This window comes from Carex rostrata, chromosome 17 (assembly GCF_964058835.1).
Source record: "Carex rostrata chromosome 17, lpCarRost1.2, whole genome shotgun sequence".
NCBI lineage: Eukaryota > Viridiplantae > Streptophyta > Magnoliopsida > Poales > Cyperaceae > Carex > Carex rostrata.
Window position 1 is genome coordinate 10,432,255 of NC_135934.1, and position 23,090 is coordinate 10,455,344.

The 23,090-nt window shown below is 33.6% G+C and overlaps 1 protein-coding gene across 1 annotated transcript; it reads left to right on the forward strand.

Moving 5' to 3' along the window:
- Positions 1-8,578: 8,578 nt before the first annotated feature.
- LOC144568661 (putative NAC domain-containing protein 94) lies at positions 8,579-10,265 on the forward strand. The gene is made up of 3 exons (XM_078319032.1): positions 8,579-8,849; positions 8,945-9,246; positions 9,682-10,265. The coding sequence occupies exons 1-3, from the start codon at positions 8,669-8,671 to the stop codon at positions 10,246-10,248; spliced, it is 1,050 nt and encodes a 349-aa protein (XP_078175158.1). The 5' UTR covers positions 8,579-8,668; the 3' UTR covers positions 10,249-10,265.
- Positions 10,266-23,090: the final 12,825 nt, after the last annotated feature.

Here is a 23,090-nt window from a genome sequence, read left to right on the forward strand (position 1 = left end):
AAAAGAAAAAAAACTATCATTAAATATAAAAAGTTAATTAATGAAGAAACATTAACTGTGAGCAATGCTTTAGCATTACCCTTATATTTTATAACCGATTAGTATAATTAATTATTATAAATAGAAAAACTGAAAAGCCCTGATTAATGCTCTTATAATTGTCTCTGTAATTAATTTCATTAATCACCTTAATTACCTCTTTAATGACTAGGAAAACAAAAAGAAACTATGAGCGTTTGTTTCTTAAATTAACACATAAAATTAGTGTTAGTTTCATATAATTATAAAAAAAAATATAGAGGAATCAACAAGTGGTACAACCCATCTAATCAATATTAATATTGATAATTTCCCTCATCTAATGTCGTCCATATAATTAGGTGAAATATTATATTTAATATGGGAGAGGTAGTGACTTGAGAAGTCATTTTAGGAGTATAGTATAATATGAATATATAATTAGAATAATTATATGAAACCCCCCACTCTCATTCTCCCATTTTCCCCGCACTCTCTCTCTTCCTTAACTGTCATATATCACCCACTAATTTCGTTAAAAGTTTCATTTTATTCCCGCATTAAATTAGACTGTCATTTAATACCAACCTCCGCATTAATTATGCATTCCTCTAATAACAATTCCCGCATTAATTATTCCTTTAAAAACAATCTCCGTATTAATTATACTGTTATCTAATAACAATCCCCGTTAATAAATGCTTATCTGTTAATTGATGTTCAAAAAAGTATTTATCATTATTTCTGAGAAGTATTTACCCTTGTAACACAGAGTATTTATCCATGTAACATAGAGTATTTATCATTATGTCTGACAGTATTTATCATTGATGTTTTACTGAAAGTTGCAAGTATGCCTGAGAAGTATTTATCCATGTAACATAAAGTATTTATCCATATAATGTAAAGTATTTACCTATGTAACAAGTATTTATCCATGTAACATAAAGTATTTATCCATATAATGTAAAGTATTTACCTATGTAACATAAAGTATTTATCATTGGGTGAGGAGATTGTTTATTTAATGATCTCCAGTTGTGCGGGGACGATTAAAAAAAAAAGGAAATTTTGTGCGAGGACAATTAATGGATTGATTTATTCTTTCATAAATAGAGATCATTGCATAGGGTTTAATATCAAACAAATTCAAGTTAAATACTTTGATGCTTCAAGTTAAATAACTGCAGTTTTTTAAACGCTCATTAATGATTGAGCGGTCCCCCCATGTTTAATAGTCCTCAGTTGTGCGGGGACGATTCAAAAAAAATAAAATTTTGTGCGGGGACAATTAATGGATTGATTTATTCTTTTATAAATAGAGATCATTGCAGAGGGTTTAATACCTGACAAATTCAAGGTAAATACTTTGATGCTTCAAGTTAAATACCCGCAGTTTTTTAAACGCTCATTAATGATTGAGCGGTCCCCCTATGTTTTTTTTGGCAGTATCTGCGGGGATAAATGCGGGGTGGAGGCTGCGGGGATTGTTATCAGCGTCCATATAATTAATAACATTATTAAAAAAAAATTACAACCGGCTAATATGAATTTATATAACTGCATCTTTAAATTCAATTTTTGGACACCATAATTACATCTTTAATGTTCTTAACTACCACTAATGATCGGAAAAATGTTGAATATGAAATGTAAGCTATGTAGATTCTCAAGATACGTTCCCACTTTTATAATAAAAACAAAATGCAATGTCGTTTTTTTGTATCTGATCAATCTGTTCATGTCGAGATATTTTATACTTAAATAACTATACAAGACACTGTTTGAAATATATAAGGTATACATATATGTATATAACTAGAAATCATAACTAGGTGATCATAATCGGAATTAACAGTTTGGATTATTTTTTATCTAAATTTTATATATTTAATAATCTGGAAAAATGAATAGAGAATATAAGCATCAGCAAATATTGATGTACACTCAAATGTAGTAATAGTATGTATTCTCAAACTTTACCTGACGAACTAAATTATTTCTTTATTACAAAAAATATATATCTTGACTATACTAACATGGGTACGTACTGAGACTCTAAGTCTTATATGTATACAAATAAGAAATAATATGGTTATTAAAATTTATAAGTGAAGCAATTGAGTCATTGTATTGGCTCAATATATCCTTTTTTATTTTTAGATTACATTAACCCTCTGATCGGAACCAATTCGTTTCCGATAAAACGAGAAAAAGAATTCTGTTTTCTATAAATTTCATGATCAGAAGAGAAGACGAGAAGGGATGAATTTCATTCCATGCAATTTGAAGTGAGAAAAAGCAGCCAGTTGAAATCCGGACAAAAAGGGTCGAATTTGGTAAGAAAAGAATTCGTTGGGGTTAAAAGACAAAATTACTCATTTTCAGCTTCCTCTCCTTATTCTGATAATCATTGTAACTTGTAAGCAAGTAAAGTTTTCAACAATGATGCTATGTATTGGATGAAGGGTTTAATTTTATTTCTAGGTAAAAAAGAAGAGAGATTAGAAAATCGGGCCAATCTCACATGAATCTAGAGGTGTAGCTAGAAGAACAGTTTTGATGTGTAAGATGCTTTTATATCTCTTCACTGAGTGACTTTTAGGTTTCAATGGCATACCCGTAAATACAGTGATGATTAAGCCTTTTTTAATATGCCTCTGAAATCAATTCTTCATTTAGAATAAATCATTTCAATCATCAAAATTCAATTTCAAATCATTCCTTTTCTTCTCTATTCTATTGAAATGAATTGAATTTTTGCTCTACTACTATTTCGATCAGAGTGTCCCTCTGATCGGAACGCAAGTTTTTTCCTCAAACAAGAAATGGAAATGGATTTCTCTTTCACTGACCTGATTGGAACATGGAGAAAAACAAGAATAGAAACGATTTGACGGGATTTTAAGAGTGCCAAATCATGTGGAGAAATCACGGGAAAAATGATGGTATTTGGTGAGAATTTGATTTGCCATAGTGAAAAGTCCTTGATATGAGAGCAATGGAGAAAGAAGTTTGAACGAGAGATCAGTGGAGAGTAGAGAAAGGTGTAACTAGGTATTGAGACGAGAAAGAGAAGAAGAGAGGGAATAAGTTTAATGGAGAGGAAAAGAGGCACAGGAGCAGTGGGGAGAAAGAGAGGAAGAGGGAAAGATGCGAACAGGAAGGTGAAAAGAACCCAAATTTTAATGGCATTCATTGTAAATAAGTTAAATATTATGTCATTTTTAATTTGTCTTCAAATCAATTCTATGTTTTACACTAATCATCCAAATCATCAAAATTCAATTCCAAATCATCTCTTTTCAACTCTATTCTATTGAAATGAATTGAAATTTTATTATACACTTATTCCGATCATATTGTAAAGTAATTGACATCTAAAATAAAACAAATAAAACTCTAACATACAATTCTCGGATTCAATTAATATTATAGGATTCCAATTTTATAGATATAATAATAAATCAAAATACTTAAAATTTTATTGTCAGATGAGATAATTAAATATATATTATTATAGTCTGAAAGATTACTAAACTAAAATTGAAAATATTTAATACTCCTGAAAATAAAGAACAAAGAGAAATGTGGGGGTATAATTAAAAATAATAATAACTAAAATAATTGTGATCAATTTTATTGATTGAGGTTCATTTTTAATCATGATTACTAATTAGCATACATGATTCATAATGTTATATTAAGAAATAATTAAATAAGATGTCAATCTTATTATTTCATATATAACAGAAAAATATGAGGGTTAAATTTTTATTAAAATATTTATAAACCTACCCTAAGTCATATATGACATGAAATTATAAATGCATTAATTAACTTTTAATTGCACATTGTTGATTATGAGTTTCATAAAATGATAGAATGATTTATTATTATGTTATATGTAGTTAATTGTGGAGATTAAAATGTTAGAGAAATATTAAATTAACCCTACGATATATACGATATGTATGGCATAAATATTGACTGAATGTCATTGATTTTAATTTTATGAGAAATTATGATAAAGTTTAATAAGAAAATGAAATGTGGGGGGTGTGAAATAAAATGTACTAATTTAATTATTGATCATGATAACTAATATATATATATATTATGATTATAGCTAATATGTATTAAATGAAATTACATTATAGTTTTCTTGTATGTTAAAAAAAATGTGAGAATTTAAATTATCATATATCATGAGATGAGGTGATAAAAATTTATTGAGATATACTATGCTTAATCTATCCTGATGTCTTAAATTATTTTGATTGTAATAGAATGCTTGATTTTGACATTCTATTGAAAATAATTATTGTTGTTAGCTCATATATTTTATTATATGTGATTAATTTTATGTCATATGATGCTACAAAATTAATAATATATTTTTGAAAGCATAATTTCTAATAATTATTTGGTGAATATTATTTTGCAAGTTTTTTTTGAAAAAAAAAATTACTTGCATGCTTAAGCAATAACTGATAATTCATTGATATGAAAATGTTGATGATGGACTAAAAATTAATGTCCTTGTGTATATAGGATGAAAGTCCTAGAGTCATCGAGGGGGATGGGATTTAGCCTAATAGGCCAATCTAGTGTGGGAATCCAACCTCTATGATGGGCGATCCCCTGAAGGGGGTTCAATGGGTAAGAACAAGCAGATAGGTTGGCCAAGGAGCACAAGAATATTTTAGATATGGAACTTCTGTTCCAAACCCATCCCTATGGTGATCAGTGCTTCTGTGCAGTGTAATAAGATGAGTATCTCAAGTCGGTAATTCGCGAGATGTGACTCTACACACATCCCAGAGGGAACTCTTCTATATGAGAATGACCGTATATAAAAGGTCGCGGGTACTGAGTTTAGGCAACTAGTAGAATATTCTCATGAAAAATCAAGTTAACTTGCATGGCCTCAAACGCACAACTCGCGATGTAGTTTTCTATACTGTGTGTAATAATGTAAGTTCCGATCAAAGAAATCGTTGTTCAAGGCCTGGTTCACTCCGATCTCCTCGGACTAAAATTATTGACACTAAGCGAAATTAAAATATTTTGCCCAATGCACAATATAAATAATGGTAGCAGAAGTATTTATATATATGTTTTAAGTTTATTTAGTTTTATTTTATTTATTTATTTATTTATTTTTAATTAAATTTTTAGTTTTGTGGGGGATTGTTGAAAATTTATTTTAAAACTCAAAGTTTATGTAATTAAATGTATTAATGTTCTTTTTAAGTTTATGAGCTATAGAGCTTAATTTCTTTGATGCATTGATACACAATTAAATGACATTCATTCTTTTAATTGTTATTAATAAAAATAAATGGTAATAGCTATTCATTTGGTCCACATATTTTATTGACATGAATAGCAATTATTATTTGATTCGTTGATGCTATCCATGTAATAGCTTGAGCATTCATTTTTTAACGTTATATATTTTTATCACGGTAAGAGAATGAATATATGGATATTTTAATTGTCATTAATTTACAATTGTGTATATGTTATTTGTTTATAAATAATATATAATACTAGAAGAGCTTATTATTCAACAATCTATTCAACAATTTGCATACTAGATCTCTTGCTTTTTCTCTTAGCTTTATAATTCATAAATTCAATTTCTATTCTCCCACAAACAACTATTTTATTTATAGAAAACATATTATTCTGTTATCATTGTTGAAAAAAACTACATCAATCTCTACCACGGTTGCGCCCGCAGGTAGAGGAATACCGGCGTAACTTGAGGCAAGCTTAACCGATTATTCCTGTGCTTAGGACGGAAAGTTGCCTTAGGTCCGCATTTTGCAGCTCTGGGTAATAAAGTTTTAATTTAAATTCTTGATTATATTTTTAATATAATTGATATTTATTTAGTGATCAAAATTCAGATTTAAAACTAGTTGGTTAGTTCATATTTTTGCAACATTACCAGCACAGGAATTACAGACTCTTCCTCTGGGCTAGGCCTCCTCTTAGCTAAGTCGGACGATTTCATTGGGGATTTTATGGGGATCATTATGGGACTGAAGGATGGGAGCAATATTCTCTGTCTGATGTCTGGAGAAGAAACCCTACCCTAATAAGGATGACTCTGTGACCATGTCAATCATTTTTGTTGTGATAGTGCTACTGTTTTGATTGTTTGTGGCTGTTTTGATTTACTGATGCTTATGTTTACTTCTGTTAATTAGTACTATGTGATGCCATATTGCCATGCTTTTGTTTTTATAGTTGTTGCTTAGCATGGCATCTGTTATTAGCTTTAAGTTTTCTTGCATATTAATGCCTCCTCTTAATGTAATATGGCAGCTTATGCAGTTGCTATTGTTATGTATTGTGCTAGATGTAGGTACAATTAACTTTCAGATATCGACATTTAGTAATATATACTAGTTTTTAATAGAAGTCGGTCAGTTTTTTACTGCTATTCAAAAAAATATATATCGTGTTAGTAGATGATTTGTCCCGAACAAAGTTAATTTACCACCATGTTTGCAAATAGCGTACAGATGCCATAGGACCAGATGAGACTCAATTATTGAATCAAGCTTTAGACATATCACAAGGATGTATACTTTCATTATCTTTGTGACTTAATTATCACTTAAGTGTGTGGTTTATGTTAGAATCCTTAACATAATAAAACCATGTCTGCATGCATGCGTGTTGAACCCAATAACCCAACTTTAATTTCAAAAAAAAGTTAATTCTTCAGAGCGCGCGGGATTAATTAAATTATTGATCTGAATTAAGCTACCTTGGAAATGTGAAATACAAGGACCAGTGTTTGTCATACCAAGAATAGAGAAACTTGAGATTTAAGGGTTTGACCAAAGTCCAATTTTTTAAAACTTAGGTTACACGCATGGTTTCGGTCTTGTAAACCCTAAACAGACGAGAAAAATGCCCCAACCGAGGGATTAATTTGGGAAACTTCAATTCCCACCAAGTCACCTCCCCTTACCAATTAATACACATTTGACCCCTGAATTATACCTCATTAATTAGGGAAGCTTCTCTTGTTTGGTATTTGGTAGACATGCTTTAGCAAATTTGGGTCTTAGAATTTGGGTAAGTTTATTATATTTTAGTAGCTGAAAACTTGGGTTGATATAATTAAGGATTTGAAATTTGACATTTTTGCTGGGGTTTTCTCACACGGCCAAAACTTTGTCTTCAAGTTATTGGATGAAAGCTCAGTGTTCTATGCTGGATTTTCGCATCAATGTCTGTCATTCTTTCAATAAATATTTTTTCTTTTGGTATTGTTTTATTATTATTTCGTTTTTTTAATATATGATCTAGTTGCTAGCTAGCTTGTAGATGTTTATTCTATTTTATAAATTTATTGTCACCGACATAAACCTATGATGTTAATATTATGAATGAGCATATGTTTTATTTGTTTATTTTTTTACAATAAGAACAATGAATCATCCAGTGTTATTATTATTATCGTTTACTTATTTTTGACAAATGGAGAAAATCATCCAGTATTTTTATTTATTTACTTATATTTGACCAATGAAAAAAAAACCATCCAGTGTTATTGAAAAAACTAAAAGAGTTTATTAGCATCACTAGTAAGTAGTAAAATTCACTATATGTCCCCTTCAAATTTATTAGCATCCAGTATTTTTTTTAGTGTAAACTAAGTCGATCAAGTTTGATAGTCAGATGGATCAAAGGTTTCATATCGAATAATAACCCTTGCCCTTCAAATTTTCGTTTTAGCATTTTCTATATGTCCCCTTATTTAAACTATAAACTGACAAGTATCGAAGAGTTAGGCTACAGTACTATATATGCATAGTGCACACGGGTCAGTACTATTGTTTTAAATAGGTAGAAAAATACTTGAATTAAAGATTCAGAACTATATATACGAAATTAGTGATTTTCTATCTATTTAAAAAACACATTAAAAGTTAAAAAAATTGTAAACATTTAGTCACCAAGTACAGTTTTTATATATAAGGAAAACTACGTTGAGCGGTTCTAATTGACTGTTTAAATCTTAAACAAAAATATATGAAGTGATAGTACGGACCGATTTGCGTTATCTTATATATGCATAAAACTGTAGCCTCACTTAGTATCAAATATATATATCCGTCCAAATAATACGAAGAAAAGGGATTTTTGGATCAAGAGAGAATAACAGCAAAAGAATGCATGGAGATAAAGACAAAAAAATAGAGATTGTCAGAAGAATTTTAGAGAGGTTTATCTTGGGATTGAGCGCATGGATATGCACTTAGAAGTCTCTATTCCTCTTGGAAATTGTTCATCTCTCGTGCATCAATAAATTATTCATTAAACAAACACAAAAAAGTGGACTTGATGAACCTAGCTTGTGTATGTGTGAAATCCATTTATTTTAGTACAGGAATTAATTTATAGTTGTCACGAAGAATAGATTAAATAATTTCCCCTTGTACTTGGTCTCCTTGGTATATGCTCAACAGTGTTTGCTCTTGTTTCCTACTTAAAACCCTGAAGACTTTTTGTGCATTTGCAAAGAAGTTCTAGGGTTTGAATAGTACATACAATTGTTGGTCTTGTTTAGTTAGGTCTGAAGATATTGAGTTTGAGTAGCTTATTAGAATTTAGAAAAGAGATGGAGGAGAGAAATGATATGGAGAAGCAAGATGAGATGATGTTGCCGGGATTTCGGTTTCATCCTACGGATGAAGAGCTAGTAGGGTTTTATTTGAAGAGAAAGATTCAACAGAGATCTCTGCCAATTGAGCTCATTAGGCAACTTGATATCTACAAATATGATCCATGGGATCTTCCAAGTATGTTTGGCTTTAATCATTTTTTTCCCTTTAATCTCATTTTTTTTCTTTTAATCCCATTTTTTAACCTATAATAAAATCACTACTGGTTTCAGAGTTGGCAACTACTGGAGAAAAGGAATGGTACTTCTACTGCCCGAGGGACCGAAAGTATCGCAATAGTGCCAGACCGAACCGAGTCACCGGTGCTGGTTTCTGGAAGGCGACCGGAACTGACAGGCCGATTTACTCTTCTGATGGTACCAAGTGCATAGGTTTAAAGAAGTCTCTTGTCTTCTACAAGGGCAGAGCTGCAAAAGGCGTGAAAACCGACTGGATGATGCACGAGTTTCGGCTTCCTTCCCTCACCGATTCGTTTCATCCCAAGCGACCACTTGATAAGAACATCCCGGCTAACGTAAGATAATGGCTAGTTTAAACTTATGGTGCAGTTTCAATTTCAGTTCCTTTCATGTCAATTATAAGCTTTCTCTTCATATATTCTTAAGCAGTAAAGTAATTGAATTATTTTTTATTGTCCAATTAATCACCATTAGCTTTATTGCACCAAGACCCACTTGTACCCTTGGTTCCTATTATTATCATTTCTTAATCATTTGACATGATATGCGTGGCTATTATCATTTTATAGGCAACTCTACCTAACTTAGTACTTTGATCTGAATAGACATTACATAGTATTTTGGTTATATTAAATCATATTATACTACAGTAACAACATCAAGAAAAGAACTTGAGAATTAAGTTGAGATAATGTGCAACTAATATTATTACTCCCTATTACTAAAAGAAACATTAGAAGAAAATAAACATTTTTTTTGTGAATGCACAGGATGCATGGGCTATCTGTAGGATCTTCAAGAAAACAAGTTCAATGGCACAAAGAGCACTACCACACTCGATGATACCACCCTTGTCTGTGCCGAATGAGCACGACATTTTCTCTCCAACACATACAAATGGAAGTTGTTTCAGCTCCGAAAACGGTTCATGCACAACCGATGTTACTTTTACCTTACAACAACAACAGCAACAGCAACACCAGCGACAACACCATCAGCAGCAACAGCAACCACAGTCACAACAACATTCGATCATACCATTGCCATGTCTAGAATTTCAAAGTAACCTACCATTCTTTCCATTTGAAATGCCAAATCCTTCCAAGTGTACAACAGATGTTGCATCCATGCTTATTAATCTGTCACCGACTTTACCAGCTACAAGTATTGACTTTGGTCAATCTCATCAACTCCACGGTTTTAATGAACAATTGACCAATGACATACCGATGGTTGGATTCCCGTTTAATCTGCTGGGAAATCTCTCTGATGAGTGGAGATCCAATTTATTATGTGAACCTCCACCTTATACCTCTGATCACAAGATTCTACACTAATTAATTAACCTAGATGAATTAATAGGTAGCTTCTTGTTTTGTTAGCTTTACTGTTAGCATGGAATTAGTATCTAGCTAGTTTTCCTCTTAGTGATGTTGTTTGTACAACTTAATTTAGGATGATCTGCATTAACAGTTAACAGAGAGCTAACAGAATCAAAATTGTACCTTTAGATTTTCTTTTTTCCTTTTTAAATTTTTTTTTAAGTTGTTAGTTAGTGTTTAAGTATCTCTTAAGTAATGCTTCTTGCAGCGTCTACTTCAAGTGGAGAAAAACAAAGATAGCATGTATCTGCGGTTTTGTAACTATAAGCGTTGCAGCCTTATTTTTAGTTTCATGAATTTCAACTGGATGCTCGTTAATGATCATTTTATTTTAATTTTATCAGTTCAAGAGGTAAGGTTAAACAGAACAATGCATGATCTGGGTCTAGAGCTTGGCAAATTTTAAAAGAAACTATCGTAAGTATATCGCCCTGACCATATAACTTACAAAAATAAGTTAATTATATATAATAACATAAACATAAACATAAACATAAAGAATGGTAATGCTAGGCTCTCTTTAATTATATATAATAACATAATTACATAAACATAAAGAATGGTAATGCTAGGCTCTCTGAAGAGCGACAAAGTTTCTTTTAGTAGGTTACAGCATTACTTCCGTACCAGAAACGAACAGTATCTATAATAGGCCCAAAATCAACATAATAACTAAATTTCTTCTACAGCATATTATTTTCAAGTCTAAGATTGATTCGGCCCACTTAAGGTTGCACAATTTGGGCCTATATTACCTTGTTCCGTACATCTCGTCTGCTTTGTTTCGTGTATGCGAATAATGTGATTGAGAGGTAGCAGAACACAGCCGAAATTTTATTGATAGTAAATATAAAAGAAAATTAAAAATGAGAAAAAATTTATCCAAATTATAAAATTGAGAAGGTAAGTATTCGGTATTGTGTTCAGGTGGACGCCACATCAGAAAGCTCTCTTCCCTAGGGCTGCTAATGATTAAGGTTTGGCTTAAACTCGACTTGGTTGAATGAGAGAAGTAAAATGATTCGGCTCTAATTCGGCTCACTTTTAAAAGAAAAAAGTTCGGCTCGACTCGGCTCATGTAAGCACTTGGGTCGACTCGGCTTGTGAGCTCGCGAACCGGCTCATATTACATGTTGAAAAAATGATCATTTAACTATTTTAAAGAAATGATGGAAGTGGGATAAAGATATTCTTGTGAATTTAAATTACATGTTAAAAAACTTTGATTTTTTTTTAAAGAAATGATCTAAAGAAATTTGAAAAAAAAATTATTTCTTTAAAATAATTTCTAAATGCCGACTCATATTACATGTTGAAAAACTTTGAAATTTGAAAAAGGAAAATTTTGAAATTTGAAAAAAAATTGAAATCTGAAAATTTTGAATTCTGAAAAAATTTGAATTCTGAAAAAATTTGAAATCTGAAAAAATTTGAAATCTGAAAAAATTTGAAATTTGACAAAAATTTGAAATCTGATAAAATTTGAAATCTGAAAAAAATTTGAAATCTAAAAAAATTGAAATTTGAAAAAAGTTCAAATTTTTTCAGATTTCAAATTTTTTTCAGATTTCAAATTTTTTCAGATTTCAAATTTTTTCAGATTTTAAATTTTTTTCAGATTTCAAATTTTTCAGATTTCAAATTTTTCTTTTTTCTTGTGATAGCAATCTTTTATCAAAACAGAATGACCCAAGTCATCTGCCTTGAAGAAAATCATCTGCATGTTTTTTACATTAGTTGACGAATTTATGAACATTAAAAATGCCTGAAATTGCAATTATTTGTAAAAAAAAAAAAAAAAAAAGCAGCATTTGTGGCATCATAAACCACTACAATCTGCTAGATGTTGCTAGATACTTGGTACTGTGTACTTGTGTTATTATTTTTTCGACTGTTTTATTCACGAAATTAATTGAGGTGTCATTGATAGATTTCCCAGCACTCAATATATTTCCTTCTATCTCTAGTTCATCCTACAAGGAAAAAAAATAATACTGTACTGGAAATTTTAAAATAAATGGAGATATGCATGAATAAAAGGTCACACTTCGACTGGGTCAAACATTGAATCTGTACCAATGGTACTGAGACGGTGGGTCCGACTGACTCATTGCACTGAGATTTTTAAATTTGCGCATCTTGCAAATTTAACAATTATTTCATGCACAACAAAATGTAAACAACAACAATTTCTTGCATGAAATGTCGGATAAATTTCAACACTTACAGCTCAAGCATCTAAAGTACAACTTATAAGATAAACCACACCTACAAGATCATCATCATGAAGCAAAAACCCTTTCAATACCCTAACTGTCAATTCAGTAGAAGCTGAGAAACAAATTCAATTACCTGCAAAAAAAATCAGATAGAAAAAAGGAATTTATGAAGCTGAAAGGACCTAAACAAAGAATTTCGCAGAAAGTAATTACAGCATAAGTGTGTTACTTCCCATTTTGAGCGTGATTTTTTAACTTAAAATCAGGTTCAACACCGTAGACACCACACATATGTTACCACAACAGATCTTGGACAAATGTGCATTAAGTATCTTCATTTTAAGCTATGTTTCAAGCTAAATAAAAAATATTAATTGTTAATTTACCTTTAATTTTAACCAGATTAGACGATTATGTTTCGCATTTTTATTTTCAAACATCATAGCTACACATTTATAACAAATGCGAGTTGTATATGTATCCAGCAACCTTAAGGGCAGTGGTACAAATCATTTATGTTGAAAACATTCATATCGTTATTAATGGGGACAAAATAGAAGCCACAAATTATATAAGACGAGTCTTCTGTGGAATCCTCGAAGTCAAACTCTGACCACTTCAAAATGAAAAAACAGATAGAAAATGCAAAAATTGCAAAAAATTGCAAAAAATCTTCTTGTCAGTGAAAAGAGAACCACTGATTTGAATTTGTAACGACCCTCAACTCGAACAAGAACAAAGAATTTGAATTAAGATAGAAGAACACGAATTGAATAGAAGAAAGGGGCGAATTTTATTAGCTCTGAGTAAGAAATACAAGAACAACAAAGAAGAGAAAAGGTGAAATTGCAAATAATTGATAGCTGATATCATAAAAATCAATCCATAGCCTAATTCTCTATTTAAAGGTGATGCGGCTGTCTTTGGAATTAATCCAATCCGTCAATTAAATCTCCCAAAATCATCTCGCCGCTTCAACTCCGTGTACAGCTCTGCTGGAATGGCTGACCTGTTGGGCCCCTCTGAACAGTCGTATATCTCTTCAGGGTTCATGGTCAGATGCTTAGAACTGGGCCCCGTTATCCGTGTTTCATTTCTGTTTAATTTCCTGCCCGAACTCCTGAGCCCGCTGCCCTGAGTTCTTCCTTCTTCTTCCTTTGTCTTAACTGAGTCCCCATCGAATTGGATTAGCCTCAATTCCTTGCCGGATTCTGACACTCCCCCTCTCTTCAAAGATTTCTCGGCCTCGAGAATAAATTCAGGGAACCTATGTGCGATTTCCTTGTAGTCTTCCCATGTGGCATCGTCAGTCGATTGGTGGGACCATTGAATCAAAACTTGTGGCTCAGCTGCATTGCGCTTCTTCACCATTCGTCTCGCCAGTATAGCAATTGGATTTGGATGTAAATTGCCACTTGGCCCTAAGACAGGTAAGTTAGGAGAGATGGCCTGAGAGTCTCCTATGCGAGATTTGAGCTGTGAGACATGGAAAACCGGGTGTATTGCTGATCCATCCGGTAAGTTGAGACGATATGCCATGGTCCCGACCTTCTGTATTACCTCATAAGGGTCATAAAACCTAGGGCTCAATTTCTGGTTTCTAAATCCTGCCACCGTGATCTGCCTATATGGTTGCAGCTTTAAATACACCCAATCACCTAGATTGAATTTTCTCTCGCTCCTCTTTGAGTCTGCATGCTGTTTCATCTGGTTTTGAGCTTTGACTAGATTCGCCTTTAACTGTTGCATTGTCAATTGTCTATCTCTTAAAACAGCATCTACAGCATCTACTTGGCTACGAGGTGTACTACCAAGTGCCAATTGCGGTGGAGCATATCCATACAACGCTTCAAAAGGCGTCATTTTTATTGCACTGTGATACGAGGTATTATACCACCATTGAGCTAAGGTGAGGTACTTGTTCCAGTTCTTCTGTTTTTCGAATGTCATACACCTCAGGTAGGTTTCTAGACATTGATTAACACGCTCCGTTTGCCCATCGGTTTGAGGATGGTATGAAGTACTCATCTTTAATTCTACCCCTAGTTTAGACATCAATTCCCTCCAAAACCGGCTTGTGAAAATGGGGTCACGATCCGAAATGATGTCATGAGGCAATCCATGATGCTTATAGACATGATCGAAGAATGCTTGAGCTACAATAGTTGCTGTGTAGGGGTGTGCTAAAGCAATGAAATGAGCATACTTTGTCAGCCTATCCACTACTACGAAAATTACCTCTTTGCCCTCAGATCTTGGTAATCCAGTGATAAAGTCTAAACCTACACTAGACCAGGCTTCTTTAGGTATGGGAAGAGGTTGAAGTAGGCCAGGAGGGTGGTTGTGCTCGGGCTTATTCATTTGGCAAACTTCACACGCTTGAATGAAGTGATGAACATCTTGCTTCATCTTAGGCCAAAAAAAAGATCTTTTAATTCCATGGTAAGTTGCAGTGATTCCTGAATGCCCTCCATGGTTAGATGCATGTAATTCTCTAATTATAATCCTTCTCCAATTGCCACCACTTCCTACACAGATCCTTTGTTTGTATCTAATCAGTTGTTGGTGTTCTGAGAGGTGGTTTGTTTCAGATTCAGTTTGATTCTTCATCTTCTCCTTTAGGTCTGCAATCCATGGATCTTCTTCATAGCTGTTTAGAATATCAACGGTCCATTGAGGTATGACCTCACTCACCATGTTTAAACCTGCACATTCAACAAAATTCCCTTCCTGTCTGGATAAGGCATCAGCAACAGTATTTTCCACTCCTTTCTTATACTCTATGGTGTAATCTAAACCAAGTAACTTGCTAAGTCCTTTATGTTGGCTTTCTGTATTAATCCTTTGCTCTAACAAGTACTTAAGACTAATGTGGTTAGTTCTGATTATAAACCTACTCCCCATGATGTAATGCCTCCATTTAGTTATGGCTGTGAGAAGAGCTAGAAATTCTTTCTCATAAGTTGAGAGTAATTGATTCTTAACTCCCAACTTTTTACTCAAAAATGCAATAGGCCTTTTATTTTGAATTAAGACAGCACCTATACCATCCTTAGAGGCATCAGTTTCAATTACAAAACCTTGTGTGAAGTCTGGTAAGGCAAGTATTGGGGCCTGGGTCATAGCAGTTTTTAGTGTCTCAAAGGCAGTTTGTGCCTCCATGGTCCATTTAAAGGCATCTTTTTTGAGTAGGTCTGTAAGAGGTTTAGATATCACACCATAACCTTTGATAAATTTACGATAATACCCGGTAAGTCCTAGAAACCCTCTCAATGCCTTCACAGTTTTGGGTACTGGCCAATCCCTCATGGCCTCAATTTTTCTCGGGTCAGTTGCCACTCCATCTTTTGAGATAATGTGTCCCAAGTATTCTATTTGATCAGCAGCTATGTCACACTTGCTTCTTTTTAGGAGCAATTGGTTCTGTGCTAGTAATGCAAAGGTTTTTCTAACATGTTCTACATGAGACTCAATGTCTTGACTGAAAACAAGAATGTCATCAAAAAATACTAACACAAACTTTCTAAGGTAAGGTTTAAAGATTGAATTCATCAGTGCTTGGAAAGTTGCAGGGGCATTTGTAAGACCAAAAGGCATAACCTTAAACTCGTAAAGGCCATCATGAGTATGAAATGCTGTCTTAAATATGTCATCTTCATGCATTCTAATTTGATGATATCCCGACCTTAAATCCAATTTAGTGAACACCTTAGCATGCTTCAATTCATCCAATAAGTCATCAATTATAGGTATTGGATATTTATTCTTTATGGTATTCTCATTTAATTTCCTATAATCAACACACATCCTCCAAGAGTTATCTTTCTTTTTTACTAAGAGAATAGGGGATGAGTAGGGACTGCAGGAGGGTTGAATAAAGGAATTCTTGAGCAATTCTTCAATTATTTTATCAATTTCTAGCTTTTGGTAATGAGAGAACCTATAAGGTCTTAGATTTACCGGTTTGGATTCTGGTTTTAAAAGTATCCTGTGATCTATGTCCCTCTTTGGTGGCAATACAGATGGTTCAGCAAACAACTCAGAAAATTTCTCTAAAACTAGTATTAAGTAGGGATGTACCTGTTCTTTTACCTTATCATCTATTTTGGAAATTTGTGCCAACAAAATATGACCTTCTTCATATGTTTCTTTCATCATGCTAGATGTTTGTTCAACCACAGTAAGCATTGTCAATCCTGCCTCTATATCCTCATTTTCAAGCTTGATGAATTTGCCATCTTTTTTCAGTTTCATGGTGCCTTTGTTCCAGTCAACCAATGTGAGGCCTAGTTTTGTCAACCAATCCATACCTAACAGCAGATCATGGCCTTGCACGTCCAACACTCGTAAATCTGTGCTAAATTCATGGTTCTGCAAAGAAAACTTAAAATTTCTGCACAACATATTAGTTTGCATTCTATTTCCATTTGCCACCTTAACTGTTAATGGTTTGGTTGTGTCTACTGTCATGCCTAAGTTGCCTATAATGTCAGGATGGATAAAAGAATGGGTGCTACCATTATCCATAAACGCACATATAGGAATTGAACCAATTTTTCCTTTGAATTTCATGGATGTGTTGTATTGTCCCTCACAAAGACTAATAAAAGCTGTTTCCCCTTCTTCAAATTCTACATAATCAGCAAATTCACCTTGAATAGGTTCTTCTAATTGTTCTACTTGTTCCGGGTCAGATTTCATATCCTCTTCAGCTTCTATGGTATGAATAACCTTAGAATTACATTTATGCCCCAGGTACCATTTCTCATTACATTTAAAACATAATCCTAATTGTCTTTTCTGATCTAAGTTCAAGTTATTATTAGGTTTGTTCATGAGTTTAGGTAATTCAGGTCTTGCATTTGGTCTTGTCATAATCTGTCTGTTATCTCTCCACCTAGTGTCATTGGCTGTAATTTGATTGGGAACCCTGTTTTGGTGCTGATTTGGTCTAATTACTGCACTAACCTTCCTAATGGTACTATCAAGAGATAACTCAATTTGCCTAGCATATCTAATAGCATCATTAACCGTACCAGGATTAAACAATTCTATTGTATGTCTGAGTTCATCTTTTAAACCACTAATAAAACCCTCAACATAGAAATCTTCCCTGGTAATTCTTCTTTTATGGGTTAGTCGAGCCCTTGCTTGTAAGAAATTGGTGATGTAATCTTCTAGTTGTCCAGATTGATGCACCCTCTTAAATTCATCAACAACATTTCCATCTTGTTGCGAGAAGAAGCTGAGAACCTCTTGTACCAGAATAGCCCAAGGTGGAGAGGTTGGATTTGCAATTTTGAAACATCTATACCAATCTTCAGCTGGCCCGGTGAAGTGCATAATTGCCATCCTTGATTTATATTCTTCCGGAATTTGATACATGTCGAAGTAGAAATTGCAACATTCCACCCAAGATGTCGGTTTGACTCCAGAAAAGCTAGGAAAATCCATTCGAGGTAGGTTCAGTCTTTGTTCAGTATGCCTTCCTTCTTGACGTATGTCATTCCTCCTTGGTTGTTCTGGTTGCAAGATTACTTCTTGGAAAGGAATTTCTCCGCCTCGCTGATTGCCGGACACTTCTGGCTGAACTACCGTATGAATGCCATTATGACTGCTTCCTGGTCTGTCAGGTACAGGACCAACCTCTCTAGTCGTGTGAATTGCTGCTATCAGATCTCTGAATTGGTGGGAGAACGCTTGAGTCATCTCATCTAACTTTTTATCTACTGTTAACTCCAATTTTGCAATAGCATGAGTATTGTTGCTGGCAGATTGAGTACAGGCATTGAGTTGTTGTCGCTGTGCTTCCAACTGACTCTCTATGTGAGTTAATCGATCCTGTTGCACTATCTCTGATTGTAATCTAGACTGCTCTGACTGTGAAAATTTCGCTGCTAATGTCGCCAAGTCCATGGTTGAGTCTTCGTTGCTATTGCTGCTGCGAGTTGATATCGGCATTGCTGGTCGTCTCTTCTTCAATAGTCAGATGTGCCAATTATCCTTCCCAGATGCAATCTTTTTGGCTCTGATACCAATTGTAACGACCCTCAACTCGAACAAGAACAAAGAATTTGAATTAAGATAGAAGAACACGAATTGAATAGAAGAAAGGGGCGAATTTTATTAGCTCTGAGTAAGAAATACAAGAACAACAAAGAAGAGAAAAGGTGAAATTGCAAATAATTGATAGCTGATATCATAAAAATCAATCCATAGCCTAATTCTCTATTTAAAGGTGATGCGGCTGTCTTTGGAATTAATCCAATCCGTCAATTAAATCTCCCAAAATCATCTCGCCGCTTCAACTCCGTGTACAGCTCTGCTGGAATGGCTGACCTGTTGGGCCCCTCTGAACAGTCGTATATCTCTTCAGGGTTCATGGTCAGATGCTTAGAACTGGGCCCCGTTATCCGTGTTTCATTTCTGTTTAATTTCCTGCCCGAACTCCTGAGCCCGCTGCCCTGAGTTCTTCCTTCTTCTTCCTTTGTCTTAACTGAGTCCCCATCGAATTGGATTAGCCTCAATTCCTTGCCGGATTCTGACAGAATTCTGCCTTGATTTTTTATAACTTTTTACACCTTTCTTCTAAGAATTCGATTATCATCCACTACTGCTCCTCTCTTGGCATACCTCCGTTCCCAAATTCCCGTACCAGTCTCCTAATTCCCGTACCAGTCCTTGTAGCATGAACTTAATCTTGTACCAGTATCCCTACTCTCACACCAGTATCACCAATCTTCACTGTTTTCGACTGATAATTTTTGAAAGTCTCCACTTTTCCCATACCAGTATCTCAATTGTCGTACCAGTATTGCACTGCTGCTCCTGTATCGCCCTGCCTTCCTTGTGCTGGTATCAGTTTTATATGAATGTATGAAATTCCATCTAAACACCTTAATGTTTTGACCTCACACTTTCCTCTTTTTCATTTTATTCATAGAGATGGTTATGGTTTCATTTCTTTTTTCTAACTCTCCTATAGTCATACCGAACAAAAGGTTATCAGAAACGAAAGAAACTCTTATTTATATGAAAAGGTCATCACTTTATGTTTATTTACAAATCTGTTGAGTGTATTTATATTCTTTGATGAAAAGGTCATCACTGAAAACAGTAAAACTTTGTGCATCGACGTTAAATGCATCTTTCAAGGTGAGATCAACAGAGAAGAGATCAATATGCAGAGAAAAATTTCAAAAATAAAAAAATTGTGAAAAAATAGGTATTTTCCATGTGGAAAAACAATAAAACCAATCCGAGAGGTATGAACTCACGGTATTCTCATAAACTCTTTTTTAAACCGAGTTGAGCATGAAATAGACAGAAATAGAAGAGTTATACGACATGTCATATGAATTGACAGAAGAGTTGTACGACATGTCATATGAATTGAGAGAAATAGAAAGCTAAAGGAAAAAGTACCTCACAATAGATGAAGAATCCTTGTGTACTCACAATATTCGAGCTCGGAGATTGCACAAAAAGACCACGGTCGATATCGCTGAAATGAATAAAATGAGAGATATATAGGTGTGATATATAGAGAGAAGAAACATGTCAATTTTAAAACCAATGTAACACAGTTTATTTATAGGTACTATCCTAGTCACAGATACAAAAGAGGAGCAAGATACAAAAGATCATCAAAATTCTAAAGGAGAGTTGGTACTATCCTAGTCAGTTTATGGTATGCTAATTATGCATCTTAATCCTTGCATTTTTTTTACCATTATAACAGTGAGCTTATGGTGATGGAATCAGGTCCGTCCATGATATTTATTGTTTTTTCAAATAATTTTATGCACAAGTGACCTCATATTCATCATTATTCATAAGCTGTAATTTCAAAAGTGATGGAATCAAGGAATGCTGTAATTTCAAGCTGATGGAATCAAGTCTATACAAGTGACCGCATATATTTCAAAAGTGATGGAATCATTATGCACAAGTGACCTCATATTTATCATTATGCACAAGTGATGGAATCAAGTCTGTAATTTCAAAAGCTGTAATTTCAAGCTGGAAATCCAAAAGCTGTAATTTCAAGATGAAATAATAATGTTCGCCTGCAAGTTGTGACGAAGTTGTTTGAAGCTGTCACTCAAGTCTGCAGGTCCTAGAACAACTACTTTATGTGAGCTATCTTGAACAAATAACAGATAATGATAAAGAAAAAAAATTCAAAATAATACACTTCAAACTTGCTAGTGCAAGTAAGGTGAAGACCTACATCATTGTTATAGATGTTCTGTGCAAGGTGATATTGAGAAATCAATGGATTTTCTTGCTGACATGCTTTCTAAAAGGTGTCATCCTAAGACGCAAAATTGATGTTCTAATCTATAAAATGGATGTTCTAATCAATAGCATTTCTTATTGATGTTCTAATCAATAGCAAATATGTTTCTCAATTCTATAATTAAAATAGTAATTCTATAATCAAAACAGGTGCTATGTAGTTTACTCTCTCTAGGTATGTATTCCATTGATGTGCTGGATTGTAATACGAATTATGCGATTCAATGAAAACCTCTCTAACAGCATCTGTCAGATTTCTCAAAAAAAGACAGGTTCAAGTTGGTCAAACATGCACTATACAAGATCTGACTTAAATAGAAGTACAACATGGTTTGGTTAACCTTGTTTATACATAGCTCCTACCTAAGCATATACTTAGTTCAAATTATAACCATAAAAAATAACTCACAACATATATTGCAATATTGCTCTTTACGATTTCCTCGAAGTGCAACTATGCCTTTCCGCCCTCTGTGCCGGCTTCCTGTACATAAAATTTGACAACGTGTGAAAAATTATACATTTGAGAGTATAATTTTAAAGTGGTACTGGTACAGTGGCATTGGTATAATTTTGCTAGATTGCAAGGTATTGATACTGGTACAGTGACGGTACCAGGATCTATTGGAGAATGAAGATACCAAGTATTTATTGTATTGGTATTAGGCATTGTGGCAGAGGCACGTGGCTTTGGTAAACACTGGTAGCCAAACGATCTTTTTTTTTCCATTGATGGGCTGTATTTGTATGGAGTAGGTACAGGAAAGATTATGCTCATGGACTTATTCCATGTCATGATAGTAATTAATGTACTGGTTGAGCTGGTTTATAAACAAAATATATATATATATATATATATATATATATATATATATTTTTTTTTTTTGACACTGAAGAAGAAAAGATGCAGCATCTGAAAATAATATTTCTTACTATAAATAAAAACATAGGAGGCTGTGAAACTAAAGATTCTGATAAAGTATGAGCTAATATGCCTAAGTATGAGCTAAGTACGAGCTAAAATGATATTTCTTACTCATTATATGCCTAAGTATGAGCTAAAAGCCTAAACTGCAATATCCACTCCTACAGCTGCTAGCTCTACTGGACCTGTCCTTGTTCATCAAGAAATTCTAAGCATTATTATTTTCCAGAAAAAAATTATATTAATTGTATCTCTATACTGGGCATCAACATATCCATTATAGTTGGATAACTTCTACCCTTCTTTAATTACTTCCTCAGATTGCAACTAAATCTAAAATTGAAAAATTCTCAATGACATGTTGATTAACAACTGCAATAATTGTTGGGGTCGAATGATAAAAAAAGACACAAGGCAAATAACACCCCAAATATTTGTTTTTTAAGGCTGTCTAAACTGGCCTGTATGAATAAATTTATTTGCATCATAAGGGAAATATTCACTTTTAATAGTTAATGTGTATGTACCAGTACGTACCAACTACAATTAATTTATCCGTACCAGTATGTAACAACTACAGTTGAAATATACATACCAGTACGTACCACCTACAGTTGTTTTCCTGTACCAGTACATATCAACTACATTTGAAACATACATGACAAACTAATTAGAGTGTATGGCACTGTAGCAAGGAGGCTCGTGTTATTTTCAGAAAATGCGGAGCATGAGTTTTTCCTTTCTCTTTTATTTAAACATTCAAAATTAAGCAAAATTAAGCCCAAAACCCTAGAAACTATAACATTTTCCGCATAAGACCCTCTGACAAGGGACTATATTTGCCACAATTTCAGATTTCTTCAAGACATGTTGGCATATTTATCGGGTACCTGACCCATAAACCCATTTTCTTGGACTTCAAAAATGAAGATATTGATCCATAGGACGGACCATTATGCGCTATGCATAGTACCATAGCCTCATTTCAAAAGAAAATATAACATGCTAAGTGTAGGAATTTCGGGTAGGTTATAGTGCAACAATTCGAAACAGTTCAAGATTTGTTCACTACCCGAAAACCAGAATCCAAGTATAAAACTAATCCTAGGATTAAAACAGAGTTTACCACTAAACGCGCAGCGGAAACTTCAAGTCTAGCAGTAGCCTTCTTTTCCTTTCATTCGTGTTTCCTTTCCTTCGTGTCAGATCCACGCAACAGCCTAGCAGTCACGCCTCTATCAGTATCCACATGAACAAGTTGATAAACTTTTGTAATTCGATATGCTAGTACCGAATTAACAGCCCCTCTTTTATCTGTCTCTCTTTCTGTTTTTCCGAAAAACTGAATGATA